The sequence below is a fragment of the Dendronephthya gigantea genome, unplaced genomic scaffold (assembly GCF_004324835.1).
Source record: "Dendronephthya gigantea isolate DGI-Jeju-01 unplaced genomic scaffold, DenGig_1.0 000042F, whole genome shotgun sequence".
NCBI classification, from domain to species: Eukaryota; Metazoa; Cnidaria; class Anthozoa; order Malacalcyonacea; family Nephtheidae; genus Dendronephthya; species Dendronephthya gigantea.
In genome coordinates this window covers 250410-275098 of record NW_021163052.1, presented here as the reverse complement: position 1 = coordinate 275098, position 24689 = coordinate 250410, and the positions used below count along the sequence as shown (strand labels likewise).

At 39.3% G+C, this 24689-nt stretch overlaps 4 protein-coding genes across 4 annotated transcripts; 1 reads left to right on the top strand and 3 right to left on the bottom strand.

Moving 5' to 3' along the window:
- Positions 1-391: 391 nt before the first annotated feature.
- LOC114526830 lies at positions 392-2862 on the bottom strand. Its single transcript, XM_028548357.1, has 4 exons — positions 2793-2862; positions 2010-2034; positions 1554-1637; positions 392-671 (listed from the first exon to the last, which is right to left on the bottom strand). The coding sequence occupies exons 1-4, from the start codon at positions 2860-2862 to the stop codon at positions 470-472; spliced, it is 381 nt and encodes a 126-aa protein (XP_028404158.1). The 3' UTR covers positions 392-469.
- Positions 918-24366, top strand: LOC114526863 (lysine-specific histone demethylase 1B-like). The gene is made up of 20 exons (XM_028548388.1): positions 918-1259; positions 17021-17187; positions 17812-17979; positions 18422-18511; positions 18620-18842; positions 19072-19125; positions 19541-19712; positions 19819-19927; positions 20044-20107; positions 20393-20569; positions 20870-20947; positions 21087-21212; positions 21700-21703; positions 22359-22495; positions 22591-22665; positions 22940-23056; positions 23181-23297; positions 23469-23612; positions 23691-23843; positions 24162-24366. The coding sequence occupies exons 3-20, from the start codon at positions 17849-17851 to the stop codon at positions 24255-24257; spliced, it is 2067 nt and encodes a 688-aa protein (XP_028404189.1). The 5' UTR covers positions 918-1259; positions 17021-17187; positions 17812-17848; the 3' UTR covers positions 24258-24366.
- Positions 7517-9256, bottom strand: LOC114526829 (intracellular protein transport protein USO1-like). Its single transcript, XM_028548356.1, has 3 exons — positions 8937-9256; positions 8340-8578; positions 7517-7921 (listed from the first exon to the last, which is right to left on the bottom strand). The coding sequence occupies exons 1-3, from the start codon at positions 9254-9256 to the stop codon at positions 7542-7544; spliced, it is 939 nt and encodes a 312-aa protein (XP_028404157.1). The 3' UTR covers positions 7517-7541.
- LOC114526862 (ER membrane protein complex subunit 2-like) lies at positions 13762-16827 on the bottom strand. Its single transcript, XM_028548387.1, has 10 exons — positions 16680-16827; positions 16304-16368; positions 16128-16213; positions 15624-15681; positions 15449-15534; positions 15297-15356; positions 14775-14856; positions 14590-14700; positions 14257-14355; positions 13762-13933 (listed from the first exon to the last, which is right to left on the bottom strand). The coding sequence occupies exons 1-10, from the start codon at positions 16819-16821 to the stop codon at positions 13832-13834; spliced, it is 891 nt and encodes a 296-aa protein (XP_028404188.1). The 5' UTR covers positions 16822-16827; the 3' UTR covers positions 13762-13831.
- Positions 24367-24689: the final 323 nt, after the last annotated feature.

The window sequence follows — 24689 nt, the reverse complement described above, 5'->3', positions numbered from 1 at the left end:
TAAGCGGACATTCCGCTGGCTTCACGAAATAACTGCAGGCACCACGTGATAGACGCCGGAGAGACGCCTTGAAAGTTCTGAATCTCTGACAATTGACATCTCAAATGATTGCAATGTATGAAGAATAGATGTTCATGTTAGCACGCAAAAATATTTAAACGAATAAATTCGACAAAATATTGAGTCATGCTAGCCTGCTTGCACTGCCCTTCAAAAAAGTGCTCGCTCCAGAGAGGTTGAAGTGTTATTTGTTGCCATTTGTCTAGGTCTCTAGGACCATTCAGATAGACCTGTGGGTAGACGTACTCTTATGCCTGTTTTCCACTAGCGATATCTTTCGCGCGAAGCGAATTCATTCCTTTGTATTTGAGCAATTTGTTCCAGAGGGTTGCAATTGAAAGCTCTGAAACAAAAGTAAAATGTCGCTTCGCGCGAAAATTATCGCTAGTGGAAAACCGACTTAACATCTTCACCGTGTGGCTTTCACCGGTCTAAAAGCAGTCTGGCGATTTCCAACAGCGCTTAAGTTTTCGTGTGGACCACTGGGACTTTCACGTACGTCTTTTAGCCCTGGCTGCCTGCCCAGGGACATCATGTACGCAGCGTTCTGTTGAAATTGAGAAATGTTTTCTTTGCTAACCTTTCGAACCTTAAGCACCTTCAACTGGCGTCTAAAAGGTTAAAATATTGTATTATTCGACCCATATGATTGATTTATACGACTGTTTGCAGTTGTTCTCTCATTATGTAAATCAATCATTGTCAGTTATTGTCATACTGATTCCTTATGGCTGACGAAACAATGGCTGTAAATTCCTTTGTGCAATACAACTATTGTAATAAGTAATCAATGGCTATTCCCCAGAGTAACATGCACGATTCTGTCCTACCTAAATTTGAAATTCAAATAAACGATTCTCTCCTATCTAAACTGCCTAGGAAGTTTATATGGTATAGCTTAGCTGAGTTTGCTGAGTTAAGAAATGTGAGAAGTTTCTTTTGGGAATCGGTTTTTTGAATCAACGTGTATAGGAGCAAGTGAATGTACACGAACAATTTGTTCATGGCAGGGGAATTTTGTCGGGTTGGATTTAAACTGGGGAGTATTTCAAACTATATATACAAGACGTTGTAGCTGTTGTAACCTGTGAAGTTTTTCTTCGGAAACCGTATTTGGCGTTTCATTACCCCGAGTATTGGTATCCGGCGACAGAAAGAAGATGAGATGGAATCGTAGGGTATGATTTGCGCGGTGTAAGGTAGGGATAGAAATCATAGAATATTACTCTAGAATAATTGCACGGGGTGATTTGCCATGCAACGTGGTTTCCAGTCGTGATTGACCCTATTAGAAAATGTGTACAGGGATTGTTTCAACATTAACCGATTTGAATCAGAAATAAAGCGAATTTACATCTATACATCGGTAAAAATGACTTGTTAATTCACGAGAATTACCACTAAATGGAAACCAGGCTTTACAGTGAAGCATGCAGTCTCACTTGCCGCTAGCGAATCATGTTTTCAAAGCGTGCAGATAAACGGAAACTAACCTCGTTGATCGCGGGGACTCGGCCGAGCCTCGTCTTGAAGATGAAGCGCTGCTACTGGCACTAGAACTGTCGTCTGATGAGGGCCTGGTAACAAATACGAATTTTGATAAAGTATAAAATAAGGCATGAAATTGAAGTCACACATGCAGTCATTAGGCTATCAAGCTGTTGCTGGTGTCCGGATCGTCCTTATTCGGAGTGTTCCTGACGAAATTCCCATCCAAAATCTTGCTTACTCGAAAGTTTAATACTTTAAAGCAGGGCTTCCAATCCGTTGTTCTTTGCAGAAACTATTGGGAATGTATCGCTTTTACTGTACCAAAAATGAAAGCTTAAACTTAATTTTTTTTCGGTTGGATGTTTTAAGATTTCCTTATCCATTTATAAAAGCGCATAATTGAGTTCTTTTTTAATGACCTTAATTAATAACCTTTTAAAAAATCTATAATCGTCTACCTTTTATCTTCAGTAAAGTCGACTCCTAAAAAACAACAAATAAAAAGTCAGCATCAAAGGGTAATTGTTGCATGTTCCTAGATTAAGCTAGATTGTACATAAAACAATTTGTTAACTTCAACGTGTGCAAGTGAGGAATAAAAAGTGCCTTTGGCTGGGTACGCCACCAACCTCAACCACTGTAATTCAACGCTACTGATGCATCCACTGTCTTCACTCGTCGAGATTTTTGTGGTCTTAAAGGGCCAAAGGGGACCCCGTGATAGCGGCTTAGCATTCGTTTTATAAAAATTTAAGACAATCTACTCAGTCTTCTATGTAATTAAAAGCTTCTTGAACTAAGTCACTATGATCTAAACGAAACCACTTTCTCTTCAAATAACTTTTGTGAGGGATGATTGTGGATGATATGATTGTGTTTCCATTTGCAGTATAAATTAAATCTGAGTATCGGAAAGTCTTCCTTCTAGTTCTAATAGATTCTTTAAATGAATGTAGCCTACTGTCGACTATGTTAAGGTCAATATAGACTCGCTTTTCGCTGCCTTGTGACTCTGTGTGTTCGCAACAAGGACGAATGACTAACGCCCCAATTAACTAACGACAGACATCACGGTGAATAGCTTACATTTGTAATGTTTTCATGCATCGTGTTAACAGAACGCTGGAACAATATTCAATCGATAAAGAGACGCAAAATGCCGAAATCGACACCGAGTAAATATTGCGGCGCATTTAAGAAGCAACACTGCGGTCCTGAACAAATATACGTGGTTATCAAACCATCGCATGAATCGCGTTGTCTGTGGCACACAGATTGAGTTCTAGACAAGCAATCTTCTATAGACGTCATTGCGGACAAAATCTCATAATTTCGTAATGGGCTTAGTTATAATCTTGTAACGACGAGCTAACGCGGAGAGATCTCGTTGTTAGGTCCATGTTATGCGGCTTATGCCCACCGTGAAAAAAGTGGTGTGTAGCTGGTCGGCCTTAGCAGGTAGCAGTGACTACGATAACAAGATTCCTCGCTGCTGCTGACGCCATCTGACGAAACTCGAAGTCGTTTGGCTTTTCACTACAAGTTTCGTCAGATGGCGTTTGCAAACGACACGCGATAAATCGATGATGACGAAACGTGGCAAGATCTTAGACATGGCTATAATGGGATATCGCGAAAAGTGTCGGTCTGACGCTCTCGCGTTTCACCATATTTATCTACACATCGACTTGCAGTGTCCGACAACCAATTTACACTGTCTGGCTTTAAATTGAGTAAGTGCTAAATTAGGACATCTGTGTTATTGCAATCTGGTCGGTTTCACTGCATTTATCAAGAATTCCTAGGTGGTAGGGCAATGCGTGTGACTGCGTGTGTGTACAGGGAGCCAACGCCCTCATATCTTATGGTTCTACTTTCTACCTAATCGGATAGTAAGCTCTCTCAAAGCGAAGCGAGACTTTGAAGTATTGAAATAAGTAAACATCCTGTTCTTGGCAGTGGTGCGTTCGTCCCGGCAGTATCATGTGCTTGTTTGCTTTCACGAAGACTTATTTCAATACTTCAAAATCATCTCACGTTTCGTTTAATCCTGGGTGGGGCACAGAGTCTTTGACAATGCAATAAAAATGTCTTAGGTAGGGTTAACAAAAGCTGGTCATGAAAGAAACGCTAACATGCAGATTAGGCTATTATAAACTGCTGCCCAAATAACAACAACAATAATGGTAACTGAAAACGTAAGCCATGAAGATAACCCTGCGTTAGTCAAATATTCTGATGCGTTTCTGTTCTCTTTCCGTTTATGTTCTGTTGTATATTAAAGGCAAACACAGGCGCAATCGTAAAAGGTTGTTTTGATATCTCCTAATCTTTCATTGCGGTGAAGCGAGTCTATATCGTTCAACCATATTTATTCAGACTAAAATGAGCAATCAGACCTTTTTTCCATATGGTAATATTTACACCATCTAATTTGAATCCGTGTTGCAAAAACATTGGTCGAACTAAGATACAGCATGCTTTCCCTTAGGGCGGTAAATCTCTGCAGTCGAATAGCTGAAAATTGTTTTCAAACTTGATGTAATTATTTGAAGAATGCTTGGAATCGAAGGTATTCATCCATTATGTACTTTACCGAGAGTCTCCACTGAGCACAAGTAGGATCGACTGATGAACACTTTGTAGGCTTTGTAAAAAATAAACTAAGTTCGTTTATATCCTACAGAATTCGGTCTCAAACAAGATTCGGTCTAATGTGGGCGATAGGATCGCTATCTCTCTTTTGGAAATGCTGAAATTTGAGTGGAAGCACCGCACGCCGCACGCACGCGTTTTATGCAAATACCAAATATTGATATGACGCCATAAACATATTGCGCGATAAACATTTGAGTGTCATAATGAGACATAGCAAACTGTGGCTCTTCAAAAGCAGATATAAAAACATCACACGGTGTGTTGAAAGTTACACGATAACCCACATTTTTCATGCGTTGTTTATGTTTTGGATTCGATCATCTGATTTATGAAGGAATCCTGAGAGCTTGATCGGAATTCCGATTGGAAATAGAGCTTGATAAACTATCTGCGCTTTTCATGATGTTGATGAAATTTTGATTTACATGAACAGGGGGGGGAGAACGGTTTCTTTGAATACTGTGCAAGAAAACATGCTGGTTTTATGTTCATGAATGTTTGGAAACGCTCGGAAACACTCGTGGCTACTCTTAGCCTTCAAAATAGCTCTTTTTGAACGCAGATGTTTTTTGGTACGCTTGCGAAATTCGTTCTCATTGCACTTGTATAATTATTTGCTGATTACACACCCGTTAAAAGAAACAGCCTTAGCGCAAATAAGTTGTCGTTTTTGTTTTGCGGCGCTCGGCTTATTTTGTCGTTTGAGTTATCTGTTGTTAAGTATTATTTGGTCAACGTTCTGGGAAATTGACTATTTCACGCAAGTGCTGTTCCCACAACTATATCGCCAAGATATTTTGCGGCTTGTCTTTAAAATCCTGTCTCCGCTAGAACGGATAATGTGTTGAAAGGAAGCCTTGTTTTTGAGGATAAAGCAACGGATAAAGCAACGGTCAAAGCAACGGTTAAAGCAACGAATAAAGCAACGGTTAAGCTATGATGCGAGTTGATGAGATAAACCATTCTTGCTCTTTTTATCCGTGAACTGCGAATATTTACGCTGTTAGGGTCGTCTTTGACCTAGTTCAAATTGCCAAGATACTTTCGAGACAACCTACCGTGCTTTTTTTTTCCGAGGCATCTTATGTAACTTTTAAGGTGTGCAACGGTCGAATTTCATGCTTGTAGCTGCGGGAATGTTTATTCAAGAAATATTTTCGCTCATCTGTCTCGGTTACGGTCCGGAAAGCGCTCTGAGAAGGAAAACTTTACAATTGCTGTTTCACAGTTCCTTAATAACTGAAAAATAAGCGTTCCCAACAGGCTGAGAATATTCTAGAATGTTCATACGTGCAAGCAATATGCCTGAGTTTATCATGTTTGCACTGATACTGTGGTAAAGTATGCTTCATGAGCTAATTTTTATGTGTTCTTGCAGAAAAACAGTAAATCATGCATCAGTGAAATCGTGTTTAATTAATAAAGTGCATGCAAAACGTGTATTAGGCTTAAAAAACACTGACATTGTTTGGAATTTGTTGAAGCCCATGGGGGTTTTTATTAGCTTTTTTTGCCACGATGCAAAATTATAATCGGATATGAAATATGCATGGAGACTTTGAAACGTCGATTATGATCCGCTGAACTGTCTTTATTAAACGGTCGTATATCGGGTTCGTATCAAAACTTTCAGCGCAATGCGTCTGCATGCAAAACTAATTAGGCCTGCAGTCATTTTTCAAGCCGAAAAGGCGAAAGTAACGTGTTTACTCCAAGTTGCCCAAACGTTATTAGCCAAACCAAACAACGTATGTTGAAGAGATGTTTTTAAATTCTATTACTTCCGTTGCATGACGTCCTGACAATCTTCTAAGGCTATCAGAAAGTTTATCTTCACAAGCATCGGTCTCTGCTCTAAGGAAACAATCGAGCAAACATGTGTTTTGCATTGAAGATTAGCAAGGCTTCTCGCGATACGCTTGCTTGCAAACAGCGCAGCTCTGATATTTGATGAACATGGATAAACATTTTCGCATGCATGCCTTGTGCAGCGCGCGTGGTCTCATTAACTATCGTTTAAAAGAGTACGATTTTTTATACATTTGCATGCATTTATATGCTGTCATATTGAGTACTAACGTATAACTTTAACCCAAGTAAACTAACTTTATTTATACTGGATAGCTCTATCAGTTCTAAACTGTTCTTCCTAGAGGTCCAGTAAGGATCATCTCTTATTGATCCAGTTTCACTACAGGAGGAAACCTAAACTAAACTAACTTTATTTATACTGGATAGTTCTATCAGTTCCGAGCTGTTCTTCCTAGAGGTCCAGTAAGGTTCATATCTTATTGATCCAATGTTACTACAGGAGGAAACCTAAACTAAAGTTACTAAACCAACTTTATTTATACTGGATAGCTTTATCACTAGTTCTACCTAGAGGCCCAGTAAGGATCATCCCTGATTCATGTGTGGCTTAGTTCGTCGAATGGAGCATATTTTCACCAAAATCTTTCTCGTGCTATTCCTTATTTCAGTTATATGTATGTTTACGATAGAGAGCCGGGTTTTCCCACAAAATTACAAGTATATGTTGACACATCATAGAATGCCAAACCACTTTCTCGCATTTCCGATTGCTAATCGGATTACACAGCAGGACTGCCAGGACAGGCATCATCAGTATTGTGAACACAGCGCATTGCAAAGCTTTGAATCTTGCGACGTCTTTTCACATGGAGCATTTAAACTTGTCAAGGCGATGAAAAGTTGTTTTTGACATTTAAGCCGGCTAAGGCTGTGCATTATAGGCAAATTCAAAATGTGTCAGGACACGAAATTATCGTATATTCAAATGTTTAGTTTCCCGGGCCTCTTTGTCTTCTGATTTTTCATTTTCAAGTTAGTTGCATGGTCATTGTAAAACTGTTGTACTCACTATTATTATTTATTAATAAGTGCCGGATAACCTGTTTATAGTATTAATTGCAATGTTTTATTCAGTGTTTTACTTTCAACCTTCCTGAATGTCAGTTGATCAATGCAGTACTGCTAGTCTGACTGAGTGTTGACTGTTGCTAGTCTGACTGAGAGCTGACTGTTGCTACTAATACTAGCCTGACTAGTCTAGTACTTACTGCTTGCAATGTTTTATTCAGTGTTTCTCTTTCAGCCTTCCTCAAAGTCAGTTGATCATTGCAGTACTGCTAGTCTGACTGAGTGATGACTGTTGCTACTAATACCAGCCTGACTAGTCTAGTACTTACTGCTTTGCAATGTTTTATTCAGTGTTTCTCTTTCAACTTTCTTTAATGTCATTTCCCTATTGGAAACTGCTTTCCTGACTGCGTTTGACTGTCAAAAAGTCCTTGCAAACCAAGTAAACCCTGCTAGAATGATCTAGACGCATAAGATACGTAAGAATAAAATGGACAAACCTTCTTCACAGGCATATCCCTCACGGGGACCGTTTCCTCAATGATATCATCATAGCTATCATCCTTTAGTTCCCACTTCTCTTGAAGAGACGCACGGCTGTCCCGCTCGGAATAGTTAAGATTCTGTAACAGACGTTTTTCCGAGGCACTGTCTCCTTGGTGCATTGCTTGCTGTCCCTTCAAGAGCTTCTTCTGAAGTTCAACGACTTTCTCTCGGAGTACATCGTTCATATCTAAGTTCATCGGACGGTTAAGAACTGTCGTGCTTCTTTCGAGATTCTCCGGCTTCGTCTCGTTTCTTCCTGTTTGTAGCTGCGCGGTTTGAGCCGTACCTGTTTGTGATGAATGGAAAATATACCTCAAGTTAGCAAAGGATAGAACTGGCTGAAATGGACTGAAATAGGATAGAATGGGATGGGACGGGTTAGGATTGGGTAGAATGGAAAAAGGGTATGATGGAACAGCGGGTATGATAAAATCAATAGAGATAATAATGGGATAGTGGGAGGATGATTGAATTGAACATGATGGGATATGATGGAGTAGGAAAGAATGGAAAGGAGTATGATAGGATGTTGGATGCCTTCGTGAACATTTCTGACTTCACACTCATTGTATTGTATTGTATTATATTGTAAACTAATTGGTAATGCTAACAGCACTTACTGCTCCCTTTATTGGATTAACTTCCGTGCACCTCAGCCAAATTAGGCAGACCCTCTCTAGCGCTATCAACACTTAACCATTTACCTGGTGACTTGGTTGAAGCCTGCTTCAATCTCCCCTCGAGAACTTGTCGTTTGGCTTCAGATGCCTCGTATAGTTTATCGAGTTCTTCGTTTTTTCGATAACTCATGTCCAATTTCTCCTGGAGTTCAACGATTTTCATTTGCAAGACATACGAGGACTTCTGGTCCTGTCTCTGTAAATTCTCTGATTGCGAAAGACTCTCCTCCAAGGACCGTTTCTCCCTTTCCAATATGTTCAACCTGAGGCAAAATATTATAAACTTTTACATTTTCCGGCAGCAGGATACACTTTGACGCGGTAAACTAAAGCTAGCCCTTATCAAAATAAACTTGACCTTCTCTTTATTATTAAACGAAACTTTGACAATGTTATAAAAACCGTTTTATTTAAGAGTGTATGAATGTATACGGTGAATATCAGGAAACGACTTTTCTGAATAGAAAATAAAGTTGTTTACACGTTTTATAGCTTTTTAAACTGCGCGCATTTCTAAAGAAAACATGATAATTTGAATCAAGATCATACGACAGAAAGCTCTCTGTTAAGGTATTCGCGTGTATATAAGATGCCGGTAGTATTGGTCATATCTGTACTCACCTGGTTTGATGGAGCTGTAGGTCGCGTTTCAGCTCCAAAACCTGTTCACACATCTTGGCATGCAGCTCATTTTCGCCGTTTCTCTTGTCCTCAAGATCTTGTTTCTGTTTTGCAACGCGTGACTTCACGCGATCCAGATCACGCAATTTCACTTCCTTGGAACGCAGGGCGCCCTGGAGCTCCTCGATCTGTTTCTCGTACTGCTGTTTCAACCACTGGTTCTGCGTTTTCCCGTCCTTCTCGACCTCCCTCACGCGTTCATCGCTCTTCGTTAATTTTGACTCGAGGTCGCTGGTCTGCGTTCGCAGATATCGATGCATTCCTTGTCATTTTTACGAAGATCCTCGAGCAAGCGACTTTCTCCAGCGCAGTTTTCTTCGCTTCCTCCAGCTGTTCAATTGTCAACACAGCTCTCTAACGTCTTCTCCAACGTGAATATTTTCGTCGCATCCCCCGGTTGCTGTTCGTGTTTGATTTGTTTATTTTCGTATTCTAAACGTTCAACAACCCGCTCGAGCGATTTTATCTTCTCGTCTTTACTGTCAATTACGGATTGCATTGGTCCATTTATCAAAGAAAGCATAACCTCCAGACCCAAATGATTATTACCAGCTTGTTGCGTTAACTCATCTCTGGTTTGATTATTTCCGCGCAAGCCCTTCATCAGATTGGGCATGCTGGCAATCCCCCTGTGCCTCTCCAGCGAATTTTTATCGTTGCTGCACTCCAGACAAGTATCAATAGACGAGCTTTCGAATGCGTCAGAGCATTCGCTATCCGTTCCAGAGCTTGTGCATGTCTCGTTGCCGGGTACCCGACGTACCCACGTTCCCACACGACGCTGAACGGGTCAAAAACCTGCGACCGTTTGGTTGTTTCTCGGTGTTTCTTTGCCTCCGAGTTTTCGTGTCCCTTTTCTCACGGTACACGATTTCCTTTCCTGCGGCGCGATGTTGTTCGCCCGCTCGGTATTCGCACGAAGAATTTGCGCAATTTATGCGAGATTCGGTGCTGTGCGCGTCGCTTGAGTATACGTCTGACGCACATCTCCCGGAAAAATCCGAAGCAGGATCATTCGTATTCTGTTTGTAGTCCCGACGCATCATCTCATTCTGCCCCTCCGAATTACGCCTTCGTTCATTTAAGTCTTTTAAATTGCGTCTCGGACTAACGTGATGAGTGTTTGACAATTTCGGTCGCATACAATGCCGACAATTAACGTGTGTGTACTTTCCCATTTTATATAAACGCGTCGAGGATTCCGCCATTGGCTAGCCACAGCCAGCCTGTGTTTTTAGGGTTCGTCAAATTAGAGTTGACTGCCAAGAAACAAGCGAAATTCCGACGTCCTGAGCACAGTTTTTGACCACAGGCTTCCAGATTTATACTTTTCGCGGTTCGACCAAACGGCACGATCGTCTCTCGGCAATTGACGCCTGTTGAACAACTCTGCTATTGTAAATACTTTGTTTCGTTTGGTAATTGCATTAGCATTTGATGCGCACGATAGCAGCACGGCGCACGCGTTCCGATTGGTCGAAACGCGACACGTGCTCATCCCCGAGGCGATTCGCGCAATCTGATAGGCCAGACAGCAAACAATTTCGCAGCGGAGGTTAAGAATGCGTTCTGTTTTATTTTGACAGTACGCTGATTTTTTTAATAAACGCCCAATCGGTGAGGATTATAAACCCACCCTTAACCCGCTCGCCTTCGTCTTTACTAGCCTCAGAAACCGCCCTTCGCGTCTGACAGCCTGCTCTCATTTCCGAGGCGTTTTCACGGCAAACCTACCCACAATAAAAATGGGTTTTTAATTGATTTCAAAACGCCGTCTTATGGTTTGAATTAAGCCTATTCTAGCGCTCTTGTATGTGCGTTTGAGGTGGTCTTATAGCCTGTCAACGCTCCGCAGTTGAACTCTTCAAAATGCCTGTTACACTTCAGTGTGACGAAAGACGGCCTTGCAAGAAATAAGCTAGAGTGTAGTTTTTTTATCACGATTGAGAGGAACCAGTTGGTCTTAGAGATTGCAGCAACCGCGTCCTTTTTTAAAACGCCAACAAGTCAGCTGTTTGCATGTTCATTGATCAGTTTCTAGATGCAATTGTGATAAGTTATACTTGTAGTATGCAGACTAAAGTCCAGTCTTTGTTCCGTTTAAGCGATAAGGCTCAATATAGCTAGTTCAATCGGAAACACCAAATGATTGTGTTGAGAAATGAGGGGTTAAAGATCGATATGTTTGTGACAATAATGAATATTTTGCACGTAGAAAACTGCAAACAAAATCGAATCTAAAAAGAGCGAGATCTATAATCATCTATCCATGATGAAACTTTTCCGTTTCTGAACTTTTATTAATATGATTGATAATGGTAATAACAAGAGAGAGACTGAGAAAGAGAGGCGTCAGGCGTAGCAGAATCTATAAATAGCTTCTTATCATACGTTGTACAGGAACTGCTAAAAATATACCAAAATTTCCCGACACTTTGGCCCGTTTCGTACACTGAAACCTGATAACGACGAAAAGCTCGAATTCTGAAACGGGCCTTTGTCTTTATTTGAAAATGTCGTTTTTGTTTGTTATTTCATTGATTGAAATACTGGGCGATAAGCCTTTAATGGATTGCTTGGAATTGTCGAGTTGAAAAACTGAGATCAAATTTGTGGAGAAGCGCTAGGTTATAGTTGTTTTGGAATGCAAAGGCATTTCGTTGAAAGAAAAAACAGTGTCGGCATGAGCGAAAAGATGAAAGCGTTAAGTCATGGATTATCTCTATCCGGTGAAAAAATATAGCCATTTAAATTGTCTATGATTAACGTAAATAAGCTGATCCCAAAGAAGCTGGCTTTTTTTCACCTGCGTAATCCCACTCGAGAAATAAATAATCTTTGAAAAGTTTTTAAGGAATTTGCGACACCATCTTAGGGCAGGATTTTAAGTGCTGTCAAATTGTAATTTCATGGAACGACATGTCACGTGTTCGCAGCATGGACGGCAAGACCACCAGTAATTGATATTTCAAGTACTTTTTTACTCGATTAAAAGCGATATTTATGCCAATTACGGTTTTGGCATAAATTTCCGATCGACGAAAGTAATTAAATTACCATACACTAGAACCGTGAACATATATGGTAAACATGACGAGGAACTCTCAAAATTCCCACATTTATCCCTGCGTTCAGAAGACTGTCGGAATATTCCCTGAAATTTCCTGTGATTCGATTGTGATTTGATTTGCACACTGATTGCAAGACTGCAAGTCAACTTGATACACGAATTATGATACTCGAACACGAATTATGCTCAAATTGAGCGCATGAAAATATTTATAATGTAAACAAAATCCTCAATTCGCTTCTATGGCTTTAGGCCCCCCAGTAAGGTTGGCTGGTTAGCGCAAAGAAGATTAGTGTAGACAATGGTAGCGGCTGGGATATTCGTTATCGTGCGAATGAACTAACAAGCAATGTTTTGGTGATTTTATTTTCATTCCGCTTTCATAAACGAAAATTTCTGGGGAAAAAACTATTTGACAAAGACAAGTACTACTACTATATAGGCTGATATTTCATATCATAGACCTACAAGGATTTTAGGCAACAGATATTGCAATAATCTGTACAACAAACACAATTTTAATAAAACTCAAACGCGCACAAAGACAAAAATTGCCATACGCTTGCTTAAGTTTTTGCTATTTTTTATTATTTTGACTAAATTAAATGCGAGTATATTAAATTAAGATCATAGTAATCAAAATCTCTAAAGCCTTAAATCCAATCGGAATATCCACAATGGGAAAGCCTAACAGCCCCAAGGTACTTGGTCCGGACGTTGAAATCGATTGAGGATAACAAGCCTTCTGTTAGCCATTTTTCACCACCAGCTTCCCAGTGTGTGTTCCGTTTTGCTTGAGTTACGTCAATGGCAGCAGGTTATAATTTTCAGCAATTTGTATATAGCGGGAAACATTTTCCCATCGCTAAACTAACGTAAAAAAAACCCCTCGCCGTCGGCAAAATTCTTCGTCGACAGCTGGCGAAAACGTGCGCGTGTAAAAGCGTGTAGCGGAGCACGGGCCGTGCTCCACTGAGGTGGCCATTTTTCAATCTGACGCGCGCTATGCAAATTTGAAGTGATTCTAATTTTTTTTTTTGGAAATTGTTAAATTCGGCTTCAAATTAATTTTGAAGATTGCGGTGAAATAACCGTTAGTTATCGTTCCAGTTTTTATAGAAATCCCTGATTTTGACAGACAGTGACTATATTTCATCCGTTAGAAGTGAATTGGATCCAACAAAATTGGATCGTATGAACAGACCTTAAAATTGGAATAGAACACTGATCTTGTAGGACACTGGATAAGACCAGTGGATATACCTATCAAACTGAATGAAACCAGAATTAATGAACCTCTTGACACAATTCATGTTGTAGGCCCGTGAAATCTACCTTTTTTGGTCGGTCCGTAAGGGAAAACTGTTTCAAACATGGTCCTTTTCATGTGCCAAAACAAAAAACAATAGATGAGGCAAGTCAAATTATCTATTGTGTTTAAATGCGTTTGGCACAAACACGATGTTTGAAAAACCTGTGCTTTGTCTCACGGGTCTGTCTGCTTTATTTAAATCAAAGTTCAGAGAACAAAATAATGTTTTAAAATCTTTTCATTTATTTCCAATAATGTTTAGTTTGGCAATAATTACAAATACATTTCCGATGTATTTTAATTCGAAGAGTCGCATATCCAGGTAATAATGTCATGGTCTTGTTTTCATGATAAATGAGCTTTAAGTGATCTTTTGCGGGGGTTATTTTGAACAAGGAGTGTCCCAGGCTACAATGGAGTACACCAAGGGTATCACGGGTACACGAGAGGATGTCAATGAGGGACGTCGCTGGGTGCTGTTAGCTGTAGTGAATCCAAGAGATTTTCGATGCTCGACAATTTGCCACAATCGTAGTCGCCATCTTTGTTAGCTGTCTGTGGAAAAAAGATTATTTTACAATCTAAACTCAGATAAACAAATTGCTTTCAGAGTTCGTTCTTTTCAAACAGAGTTGAAAAAAGTCTTAATATTGCTCAAAATTTTGTGATATCACTGCATGTTCCCGATATTTTCTTTCACTTAATGTGTAAAATAAGGCGACAAAAATCATTTTCAGAAACATCGTTATATCCAATCTGTAAGTCGTCTGGCTTGGGCTGCTATGATTTGGTGGCGCGAAGATATGTTTGCTATTCTCTATTTCCACTATCAAATGGGTTCCCCAATTTTTCATTAAATTTTCCTGACCAATCATTACCTGATATTTTTCCATAATTTGACTCGCAGCCCACGAGGCATATTTCGCATTCTCTTTCTTATTTTTGGCTTTGGGCATGTTAGCCAAGCTTGATGCCGCCTGTAGTATTTTAAATAAAAGTTTTCAGCAAAGATAATCAGTCGTGTAATTTAAGAAAGAAATACGATATTCTTCTCTGAATATCCGCTTATTTTGGTGAATTTTTTTATCACAATTGACCAAAGGCGAGTAGTTTTTACAACAACGAATGTTCGGAATGAAATGAAAGATGTTATTTAGAGTATTTCGGGGTTCGTGGGTCATGATATACGTATAGAAACCGCGTTTACCAACCATGAAAAAGCCGTACAAAGCTCGCATATTGTTGTTATCCAAGCGTAAAGCCTGGGAAAAATAACTCCGGGATTTCTCGAGGTTTTCGACACCTCGCATCGTGTATAGAATCTGCAATGAAGTTGGAAACGTTTTAGCAAAACACTTGAAGATATACTTATTCCTTCATCCATTATTTACTTCACCTCCGCATATTTTTGATAGAACAGGTGATTGTGAGGGTTGGATATGATCAGCTCTTCCATACAAAACGCAGCTTTTGAGAATCTGAAAAGTAAGAACAACTACCTTTCTAAACATCATTTACAATTGCTGAGGAATGAGTTTTTCGTTGGCACTGCGAGTGATCAAAAAATGTGATTGGTAACCTGGATTTTTTTCTATACACAGATTATCTGCCAGCGCAGCTGGAGACTGCTAGAATCCCAGCAAAGGCGTTCAAATTTCAAAAAGCTGGCACTTAAAACATCTTGGGCACTTTGCCAGTTTTTTTAAGTACTACCTTTAAAGGTAGTGCTTACGTTTCTGGAAACCTTAATCGATATCATTTCTTAACACAAGCAACAAAACAAGTGATGGTACAGTACATGCACCAAGCACCCAGTCTGTACAGAACCTTTAATATATTTCATGTTTACAGGATTGCCTGGATATCGGTATGCGAGTTATGTCAAAATCGCGTTATCTGATAAGGCGTATTCGCTTACTCTTGTTGGGAGATATATAAATCTGTCAATTCACCCCAAGCTTCATGATCACTCATAAACCTAAATGAAATTCACTACATTTGAAAATGGTCTGCGGTTGTGTTTGTTTCAAGCTAAAAAAATAACAGACTAAACATTCTTCGTTCGTAAACCTTTTGAGGTAATCGTTCAGAGCTTTCACAGCTTCAGAAATCTTGTTTTGTCCAACTAAAATACTAATCTTTCTCTTATATGGTGCCTAGATAATGGAATATGAAGGACAGTGTAGAAAAACTGCAGAAATTACTCCACGAAAAATACAAGGAATTCCAACAATTCTTTTCATACTGAGTTGGCAGGTTCTTTTGCAATCATATCATCATACATCTCGGTTGCTTTATCAAATCTGAAATTGATATTTGAGGTGCTTCATCAATGACCTGGACACTTATGATTTTTTTTGTTAGTTGAAATTTATCAATCTGGACGGAAAATTTATCAACTAACTCGTCATCAGTCAAGATTCGTCTTTAAACAATCAATGACCAAATCAGTAGTCATAATTCACCATTATCACTCAACATAATCAACCAATATTGATTGATACAATCAATGAACATCAATCAATGATAAACCGAAAACAGCAAATCAATCAATACTGCCAATCAATACTTATAATCAATCAATAATAATCAGATAGAATAATCAATATGATCTATCATTAACACTAATTGATCAATAAAGCTCATCAATTAATACTTTTTACTTAATGACTACTACTGATAACATAATCAATGATGATGAATCAATCAATAGTAATTGATCAACTAATATTTAAAATCATCAACTAACTGATTGAGTGCTTCGTGCTTCATTGCAATTAATCGTTTTACTCTCAGGCTACCAGGAAACTGGGAACTCAAAGCTTTCAGACACATCTACAAGAACAAGAAACATCAAAATCAATAATTCAAGGATCTAAGAGTACTTGGATGCATCCAAACAATTATCTTGTTCAGCCAACTTACACTTGCCAGATCAGTTTTTCCCAAATCCAGAGCAGCAATCAAAACCTGTTCATAAACACTCCACACTAGAAATTACAGCGAGCGTATTGCACAGTTTAAAACTGAACACACATTGCTTTTTTAATACAATACTAGTATAATACAACATTTACATTCCTTTCCGGAGGTGAAGGGTTTTTATATATAAAGTATAGACACAAGACGAAAATTGTTTGGGAAAAGGCAGACGAGAAGACAGCACTTAGCACGAGCCCACCTGTTTACAATCTTAAATCTAACACTGTACGATTGGCATGAAAAATAAAAAATTAAAAAGCGATGCTTTGAAGTGTATATGGCCTCTCTTTCTTTTTAAATTAAGGCATAAAGGACATACATTCATCGCCAAGCTTGCTCCCGTGCTCAACAATGAGCGATTCCCCTAGCTCAATAACTTCCTCGCTATTCCTTGGCGGTTCATCTCGCCATTCTTTCATCTTATTTCTCGCCACTTCCAAATCGAGCACTTCGTCCGCCATCTTGTATTCTCAATCACATACGCCACGATTCGATACCCGAAGATGCTTGCCGGACAGCCGAGCTCGATTTGACAAATATATTTGTTTTAAAAAAGTAAATTTAGCCGAAATACTAACTGTTTTTTATTTACGCATGCATAATCTGTGTTTGCATCCACCAAAGGAGACATCAATGGGCAAAATTATGTGTTTATTTTAGGATTTTATGGTACATATTCGAAGCCGATGTTTTACCGACAACTTCCGAATACGCTGTTGGTGATCCTGAAGCGTGGGCGTAGCACATGTATCATTTTGAAACGTAACTAATGAAATATGTCTTGCTGGTACCTTGCCCACTTGAAAACAGTGACAATTTGACGCGAGGTATAGTATGCTGTTACATTTGCTTGAAGAATGGTCAATCAAGGTTAATTTAAGTAGGTGATCCAGTATAATGTTGAATACTACATGTCACTACAGGTTTTACATAGAGATCTATGAAGTTTGAGCTATGTCTGTGTTACTATATGAAAGTGATCCAAAACACTACAAGACAACTGCAATCAGCCAAATGCTTGCAGAACTGCTGAAGCAATGGTGATTGCTCAGAATGTTGCAGTGTTTTGAAAGCGTATTTGTCAATTCAACCTTTGACTTGGATCTCTTCCATCCTCTTGTAATTTAGGACAGAGTTAGGACAAACCACATCAGCTATGTGGTCAATTTTTGAGAGGGTACCAAGTCCAAAGATTGCAACATTGAGATCAGCTCGAAAAATGCTTAAAGCTATTCTCAAAATAAAATGTTTCCTATTTTTACCGCAGCACAATCTTAGCAGCACATTCCATTAGCAGCAAATACCATATTCTTAGCAGCATATGCCATTCTGAATCAACAGCAATGAAAACCATGCTGTATAGCTTGAAAACAAAGCATTCAACCAGCATCATTTCTTTGTAAATATCATTGATTCCCATTAAGACTATTTTGTCCTATTTTGTTTCTCAGATGTATTTTGGAAAGTGAGATATTTCTACATTGAAGCATGTCAGCCAGAAGAGCCAGTAAAAAGAAGGTTCTATCAACGTCATTCCCGGAGGAGCCAAAGTACAGAAAGTGTGCGAAGTCTGGTTGTCCAGCTGAACGGCCAGAATGCTTTTCAAATGCTGTTGAAAGGTTTGTAACAGAGTAACAATCTATGGATTCCCACATTCATTCCCCAGCCCTCCATTCTATCAATTACATCTTCTAACATTGTTTTCTCTTCCTATTTTGATATGCCAACCAATTACCTATTTTGAACTTTCCTGTCTGTGACCTTTTCTAATAGTGAACCTTGTCTGCCTGCCTCCCTGTATTGATTCTCACCCACCTCATACTCCACATCATCATCCCTTTGAACCCTTAGCCCCCCCCTCTTACTTAGCCCCCCCCTCTTACTTAGCCCCCCTCTTACTGCTTTTTTTAAATTTACCAGTTGTGTCCCATTTTGTTTTCTGCCCTAAAACTTAAATTTGAGCAAAAAGCAGTAACCCTTTTCTCAAAGTGCTGCTTTCCTTTCCTGGAAACACTGTTTCCAAGATTGCCTAATGAACCTGCTTTACTGCAAATTCTTTAGCTGTTGCGGACATGGTTACACTTCAAGATGGTATCACCTATCAGATGGGGAGCACTTCTGCAATGAATGTTTTGACCATTATTACAGAAGGTAAAGGATTTTATGACCGTAAAACGACCGTGCAAACTCGTTTTTTATTGCATTCTTCTAATTCATAAGTGACGCGGAAATTAAGGCTGTTATTTCAATTGTTTTCAGTCACAAAGATGGGTTTCAAGCCTATGAACAGTGGAAAAAAGATTGGAACAGCAACAGTCAACATGAGGGGAACTTAAAGATGTTTATGGCGGAACGAATTCTACCGTATTGGGTGAAATGCTCTGATTGTAGTAAATGGCGCCAATATCCCATAACGGAGGGAGATTTGACCACAGATATTGTCGAATCTTGGACTTGTAGAAGCTATAGAAAACTTAAAAAGGTTATTACCAATACTAGACTACCTTGTTTAAGACAACTTTCTCAGCTAGTTCAGACACAAATCACAACAGCTTATTGTAGAATACTACTTACACTGGACCACGACGCTTGAGATATCTTTCTCAGGTAGTTCAGACACAAACCACAACAGCTTATTGTAGAATACTGCCTACACTCTTGAACTACACCAAATGAAAAATGTAATATATGTCTTTCACATTGCGCTGTAGAAAAACGAAGACGACAAAGTAGAAAATAATTTGTGCAGCAGCGAAGAAGACGAGGTACTTCGAAGGAAAAAACATTTTATTTCAGCGGAAAAAGTTAAAGAAGAGCTATGCGCAATATTCGCAACTAGTCTATGAAAATCTTTTATTCTAGCCCAGTCACTTGCCTCACTACGACTTTTAAAAGTCTGTGTTTGTCTATGTAGTCATATCACAATTATACGATTGTTTCATGTAATTATAACAACTGCATAAATAGACAAAACACTTCTCGACGTTTCGACCTTAGGGCCTTCGTAAGGAGAGTTAGTCATACTACCTCTCCTGACGAAGGCCCTCAGGTCGAAACGTCGAGAAGTGTTTTGTCTATTTAGGCAGTTGTAACACCACATTTGATGCTAAGTTGTTTGAAGACGCTGCCACGCTGCTCCTTGGTTATATTGGATGTTTAACTGATTTATCGTTTTCCCAGAGAGTGAAGTACTGCCACTCGGGCTACTGGTATGAAGGACTGGGCTATAATCCTCTGTTAAAGTTCAGCCCGACTGCTTCATTGGTCTCGTCGTATTATCTCGATGGCGTGGGACTGAGCCCGACTGACAATAACTGGGAAGATACGAGCGTTAAGGAAAAACTGGAACACGGTACATAACCATATAGTTCAGAGCAACTGACCTATAAATATATCTATATACATAAAAACTTGTAAAGTTTGTCTTGACACAAAATATTGCTTCAAACATCGTTTAGCCGATGTAAAACCTTTCTGTCTTCCCGAGTCGGACGATGGTATTGCATTGTGTTTCCGACCAGATGTCATGGAACCAGACGAGTTGAAGGAATTCCCAGAATTTGCGAAGTAAGTTGGAATCACCCATTTTGAGATTGCGTATCTTTAGTATCTCGAAGCCTTACGATGTATCTCGAAGACTTACGATGTATCTCTAAGACTTACGATGTATAATTTGCTTTTAGAATCCAGAACAGATACTTGGCTTTACGAAATCTAATCTTGACACTTTGGAGTCTAAATTACAAGGTATTTAAATGCAAGAAGCAAGAGTTTTGAGTGAAGTTATTTAACGAAATTAACTTTGAAGTAGGTAACACAAGTGTTCAATTGTCTGACATTAGTATAGCTGAAGGAATGGAATAATGAGAGAAATAGAAGGGGCTTTTGATGTGGATGTCCTGCGCTGGCTTCTGACCAGTTAATTGCACATTTTTGCATCAAAAATCGAGGACATTTTGCACGCTGGGCCTTCTAGTCCTCTCATTATTCTATAACTAAAGCGTGTAAATAAGGACTTTTTTATATTTGCAGCAAATCTTAACGGTGGACCGATGTGTGAACAATTTGATCCTACGAGGTCTAGCGCGTATTGCAATCATACCCCAGCTGGAGAGGATTCTGAGATATCTCACGCTCAAAGGATACATCAACTACGGGATCTTGCAAAGCACACCTTACATATCATTGCCCGTTTCTAACCCTAACACTGTGAGTGGGTTTTTAAAATTAGCTTGAAATAATTAGATTTCCTGTTAGATTCAGGTTTTGTAGAATCGGATTCGTCCCAGACCTCTCTCCACATTTCGACCTTTGGGGTATCCTAAAAAGCCATGGCCATAGCTGAATGAACTCACTTCTGATGGATGTTTTATAGTCTGTTGACTTGCAATGTATATAAAAGCAAATCAACTGAAGCCAATACATTACTGCTTTATCAATAACAAACTACATTCCATACGTCAGAGGTAAATTGGCTCCACTTATATAATTTGTTTTTATCAAACAAAGAGTGCACACGTCATAGTCATCGGCGCTGGTGCCGCGGGACTGGGAACCGCTAAACAGCTTAGTAACTTTGGAACGAAGGTATTTGTTTCCACGTTGAAAACCGTACACTTCACAATTTTTCATATTGGATCACAACGAATCTTATGTGATACAAAAAGCCTCATTTTCAGAGCTTCATCGTCGTTCGCTTCCACTTGGTTTTCCATCGTTTCTGTAGGTTACAGTGCTGGAAGCACGAGACCGCATAGGAGGTCGTGTTTGCGATGAAAAGATTGGAAATATTACCGCTGGTAAAGGAGCGCAGATCATGAATGGTTGTGTAAACAATCCCCTTGCGGTCATAGTAAAGCAGGTAGGTTTTACTAAGCATTACCACGAAAATGACGAAATCAAGTTCAACTACATGAAGTTTAGGGTCTGTTTACACCATCCAATTTTGTCGGATCCAATTCACCTGTGACGTATGGAATGTAGTGTGTTATGGATAAAGCAGTACTGCATTGACTTTAGTTGATTTGCTGCCCATATACATTGCAAGTTAACAGACTATAAAACATTTATCAGAAGTGAATTAGATCGGACAAATTTAGATCGTGCGAACAGAACTTAATAGCTTCGCCCTTAAAGTTGAACTTATATATGATAAAAACATAGGATTGGACAGTATGTATTCTTTGGAAAAGTGGTTAGATTAAATGCCGTACGTAACTCGTAAGGCTCATGCAAAACTTGTTAGAACATGTAAGGGATTTTAGACAAGTGATAGCGTGTTTTGAGTTAGCATGGTTCTGTGAAATGCTATTGCAATTAGTGTATGATTTCGCTGACAGTGTGGTCTTACGATGAAGTGTATTGGCGAGAAATGCGATCTGCTCGAAGAGGATGGTGAAATTATTGATATGGAGTCAGATGAGAGAGGCGAATTTCATTTCAATGCTTTGTTGGACGCTGTCGCTGATTGGAGGAAACAAGACGATGTTGATTGCTCGCTGGGAGGTAGAGAAATATGCCGAGTTATATTATTTCCTAGCTGTGAAATGTGCGATGATCCAGTGTACTACACGAAGAAACCTAAACTAAACTAACTTTATTTATACTGCATAGCTCTATCAGTTCTAAACTGTTCTTCCTAGAGCTCCAGTAAGGACCATCTCTTATTGATCCAGTCTTACTATAGGAGGAAACCTAAACTAAACTTACTTGATAATTATTTGCTCTATAAAACGCAATGTATATATATTACTTTGTACTCTTTCTAAAATATATTGTTGATTTTGTGTAGACAAACTTTTAGGAATTCACAAGATGTTTTTGGATCAAACCCGAACTGTTTTCACCGAGGTACCTTTTATTGCATCTTGATTTGAACTGTCATGCAAATTTGTCCACAAATGAAATAACATTTCACCCGAATGCTAATTCCAGGCATCTGAACGACTTCTAAATTTTCATCTCGGAAACCTGGAATACGCATGCGCCACAACTCTAGATCAAGTGTCTGCCTTGTTCTGGGACCAAAACGAATCGTTTCCTCAGTTTCAAGGGAATCACACCCTACTCACTCACGGCTATGGAACGGTCCTACAGCGGATGAGCGAAGGACTTGATATTCATCTTGGTGCAGAGGTGTTGTTTTTGTTTTTCATCTCCCTTCAATCTTATAATTCAATCTTATATTTTCTTGACGTCTTTTTGAATTTTTGAATGATTCTTTTATGTAGGTTACCTCTGTCGATTACTCCGCAAAGACAATTTCTGTGACGACAAGAGACGGAAGAATATTCATAGCAGATAAGGTGAGACTACGTTACTGACTGGACTTCTTGGAAGAAAGTCTGTTCAGTATAAATAAAGTTAGTTTAGTTTAGGTTTCCTCCTGTAGTAACACTGGATCAATAAGAGATGATCCTTACTGGACCTCTAGGAAGAACAGTTTAGAACTGATAGAGTTATCCAGTATAAATAAAGTTAGTTTAGTTTTCCTTTCGTCTGTAGTAACACTGGATTCTTACTAGACCTAGCTTAAGAACTGATAGAACTGTACAGTATAAACATAGTTCTGTTTTCTAGGTAGTTGTAACCGTTCCACTGTCCTTGTTGAAATCGGAGGCCATTTCTTTCAATCCTCCGTTGCCAAGCAAGAAAACAGATGCCATCAAAAGACTCGGAGCTGGTATAATAGAAAAAGTATGGAGAACCTGTTCTTATAGGGGGGGGAGAACCTGATCTGACAAGGGGGGTGTTGGATGAAGAGCTTATTCTAGACACACTAATCAATAATTCTAATCAATTTTCGTGTGTAATTCTTCAGGTAATACTCTCGTTCCCCGTGTGTTTCTGGGAAAGCTACTCGGACACTTTCGGACACGTTCCGAACACGAAGGAAACACGAGGATTTTGCGGGATATTTTATGATCTATCACCCAAGGTACTGTATTATTCCATTCAATCACATAAATTTCACTGTTTTGTACCCTATATTAAAGGCGAATGGGTTAAGGATATAAGGAGTCAAGTTTTCCCAATGGGGAGTTCCCTAATGTCCAGCGCAGTTTAATGTTCAAGCTGTTCAAATATACGACTTTTTGTGTATGTTCAGAGTGTTTCAGACAGGCAGAAAAAAGACAATCATGTCTTGATGACAGTTTTGGCGGGAAACTCGGCCATGGAGGCTCAAGATATGGAAGATAAGGAAATTGTTGACAGATGTATGAAGTTGCTGAGAACGATGTTTCCCAACGAGGTTATACCAAAATGATACGAAATTATCAAGGGATCGATTCGGAGCATTGCGATTAACTTTGTGACTTCAATTTTTTAGACTGTACCAGACCCTTTGAAAAGCATCATTACTCGCTGGGGAAAGGATCCGTTTACCAAAATGGCGTACTCGTTCGTCGCTAAAGATGGCGTGGGTGAAGATTATTCGACACTCAGTGAAGATGTTGCAAAAAAGATTTACTTTGCAGGGGAGGTGAGTAGCCGAATAATATACACGTGGGTAGACCCACTCTGAACCAATTTCACCCTTGCTCGGCCTTTGTATTGGCAACCTCAGCGCAGATAAAACATTGGGTACTAGTAATAATTTTAGCCGTGCCACGGCCAATCTCGTCCCCTTCGTGGAAATAGACAAAAACACTTCTCCACGTTTCGACTTGAGGGCCTTCGTACTAACTCTCCTGACGAAGGCCCTCAGGTCGAAAAGTGCCCATTTAACGTCTTACTATTTTGTTCTAGTACAGCTGTAAAGTGTATATAGAAAGAGTAAATGTATTTTTCAATTTCGCAGGCTACAAACAGACAATTTCCACAGACAGTAACTGGTGCGTATATCAGCGGTTTACGAGAGGCCTGCAAAATTCACACCGACCTTGAAGCGGATTGACAAATTTGACCTTTTCATATCTAGCAAAGTTTGCATTCTTGCAAATTATGAGTGGATATCGAAAATGAATGATTTACGTTTGACTGACCTCACACGCGCATTAACCATCTCGGGATTTTATGTGCGCTGATTTGTAAATATTGATTAACTTATATTTTTAAGACAGTCCAGATTTTAAGATACTATATTTCGTACGTATGAAGAAATAATTATGCATTAATCCAGTGGCAATGGGTGCTTAAAATCATCGGTTCTGCATCGTCACAATCAGTTAGCAATTGTCTCGTAACAATGGTCTGCATGGCAAAAGTGCGATTTTTCCCATCGAAATTAGTGGGCTGTATACGACCTTAACCACTCGGCCAACGGATGGTGTGTTGACACCTTTTTAAAAATTTTTTAAAAATGTGTTATGTGGTTGGTTTTTGGTAC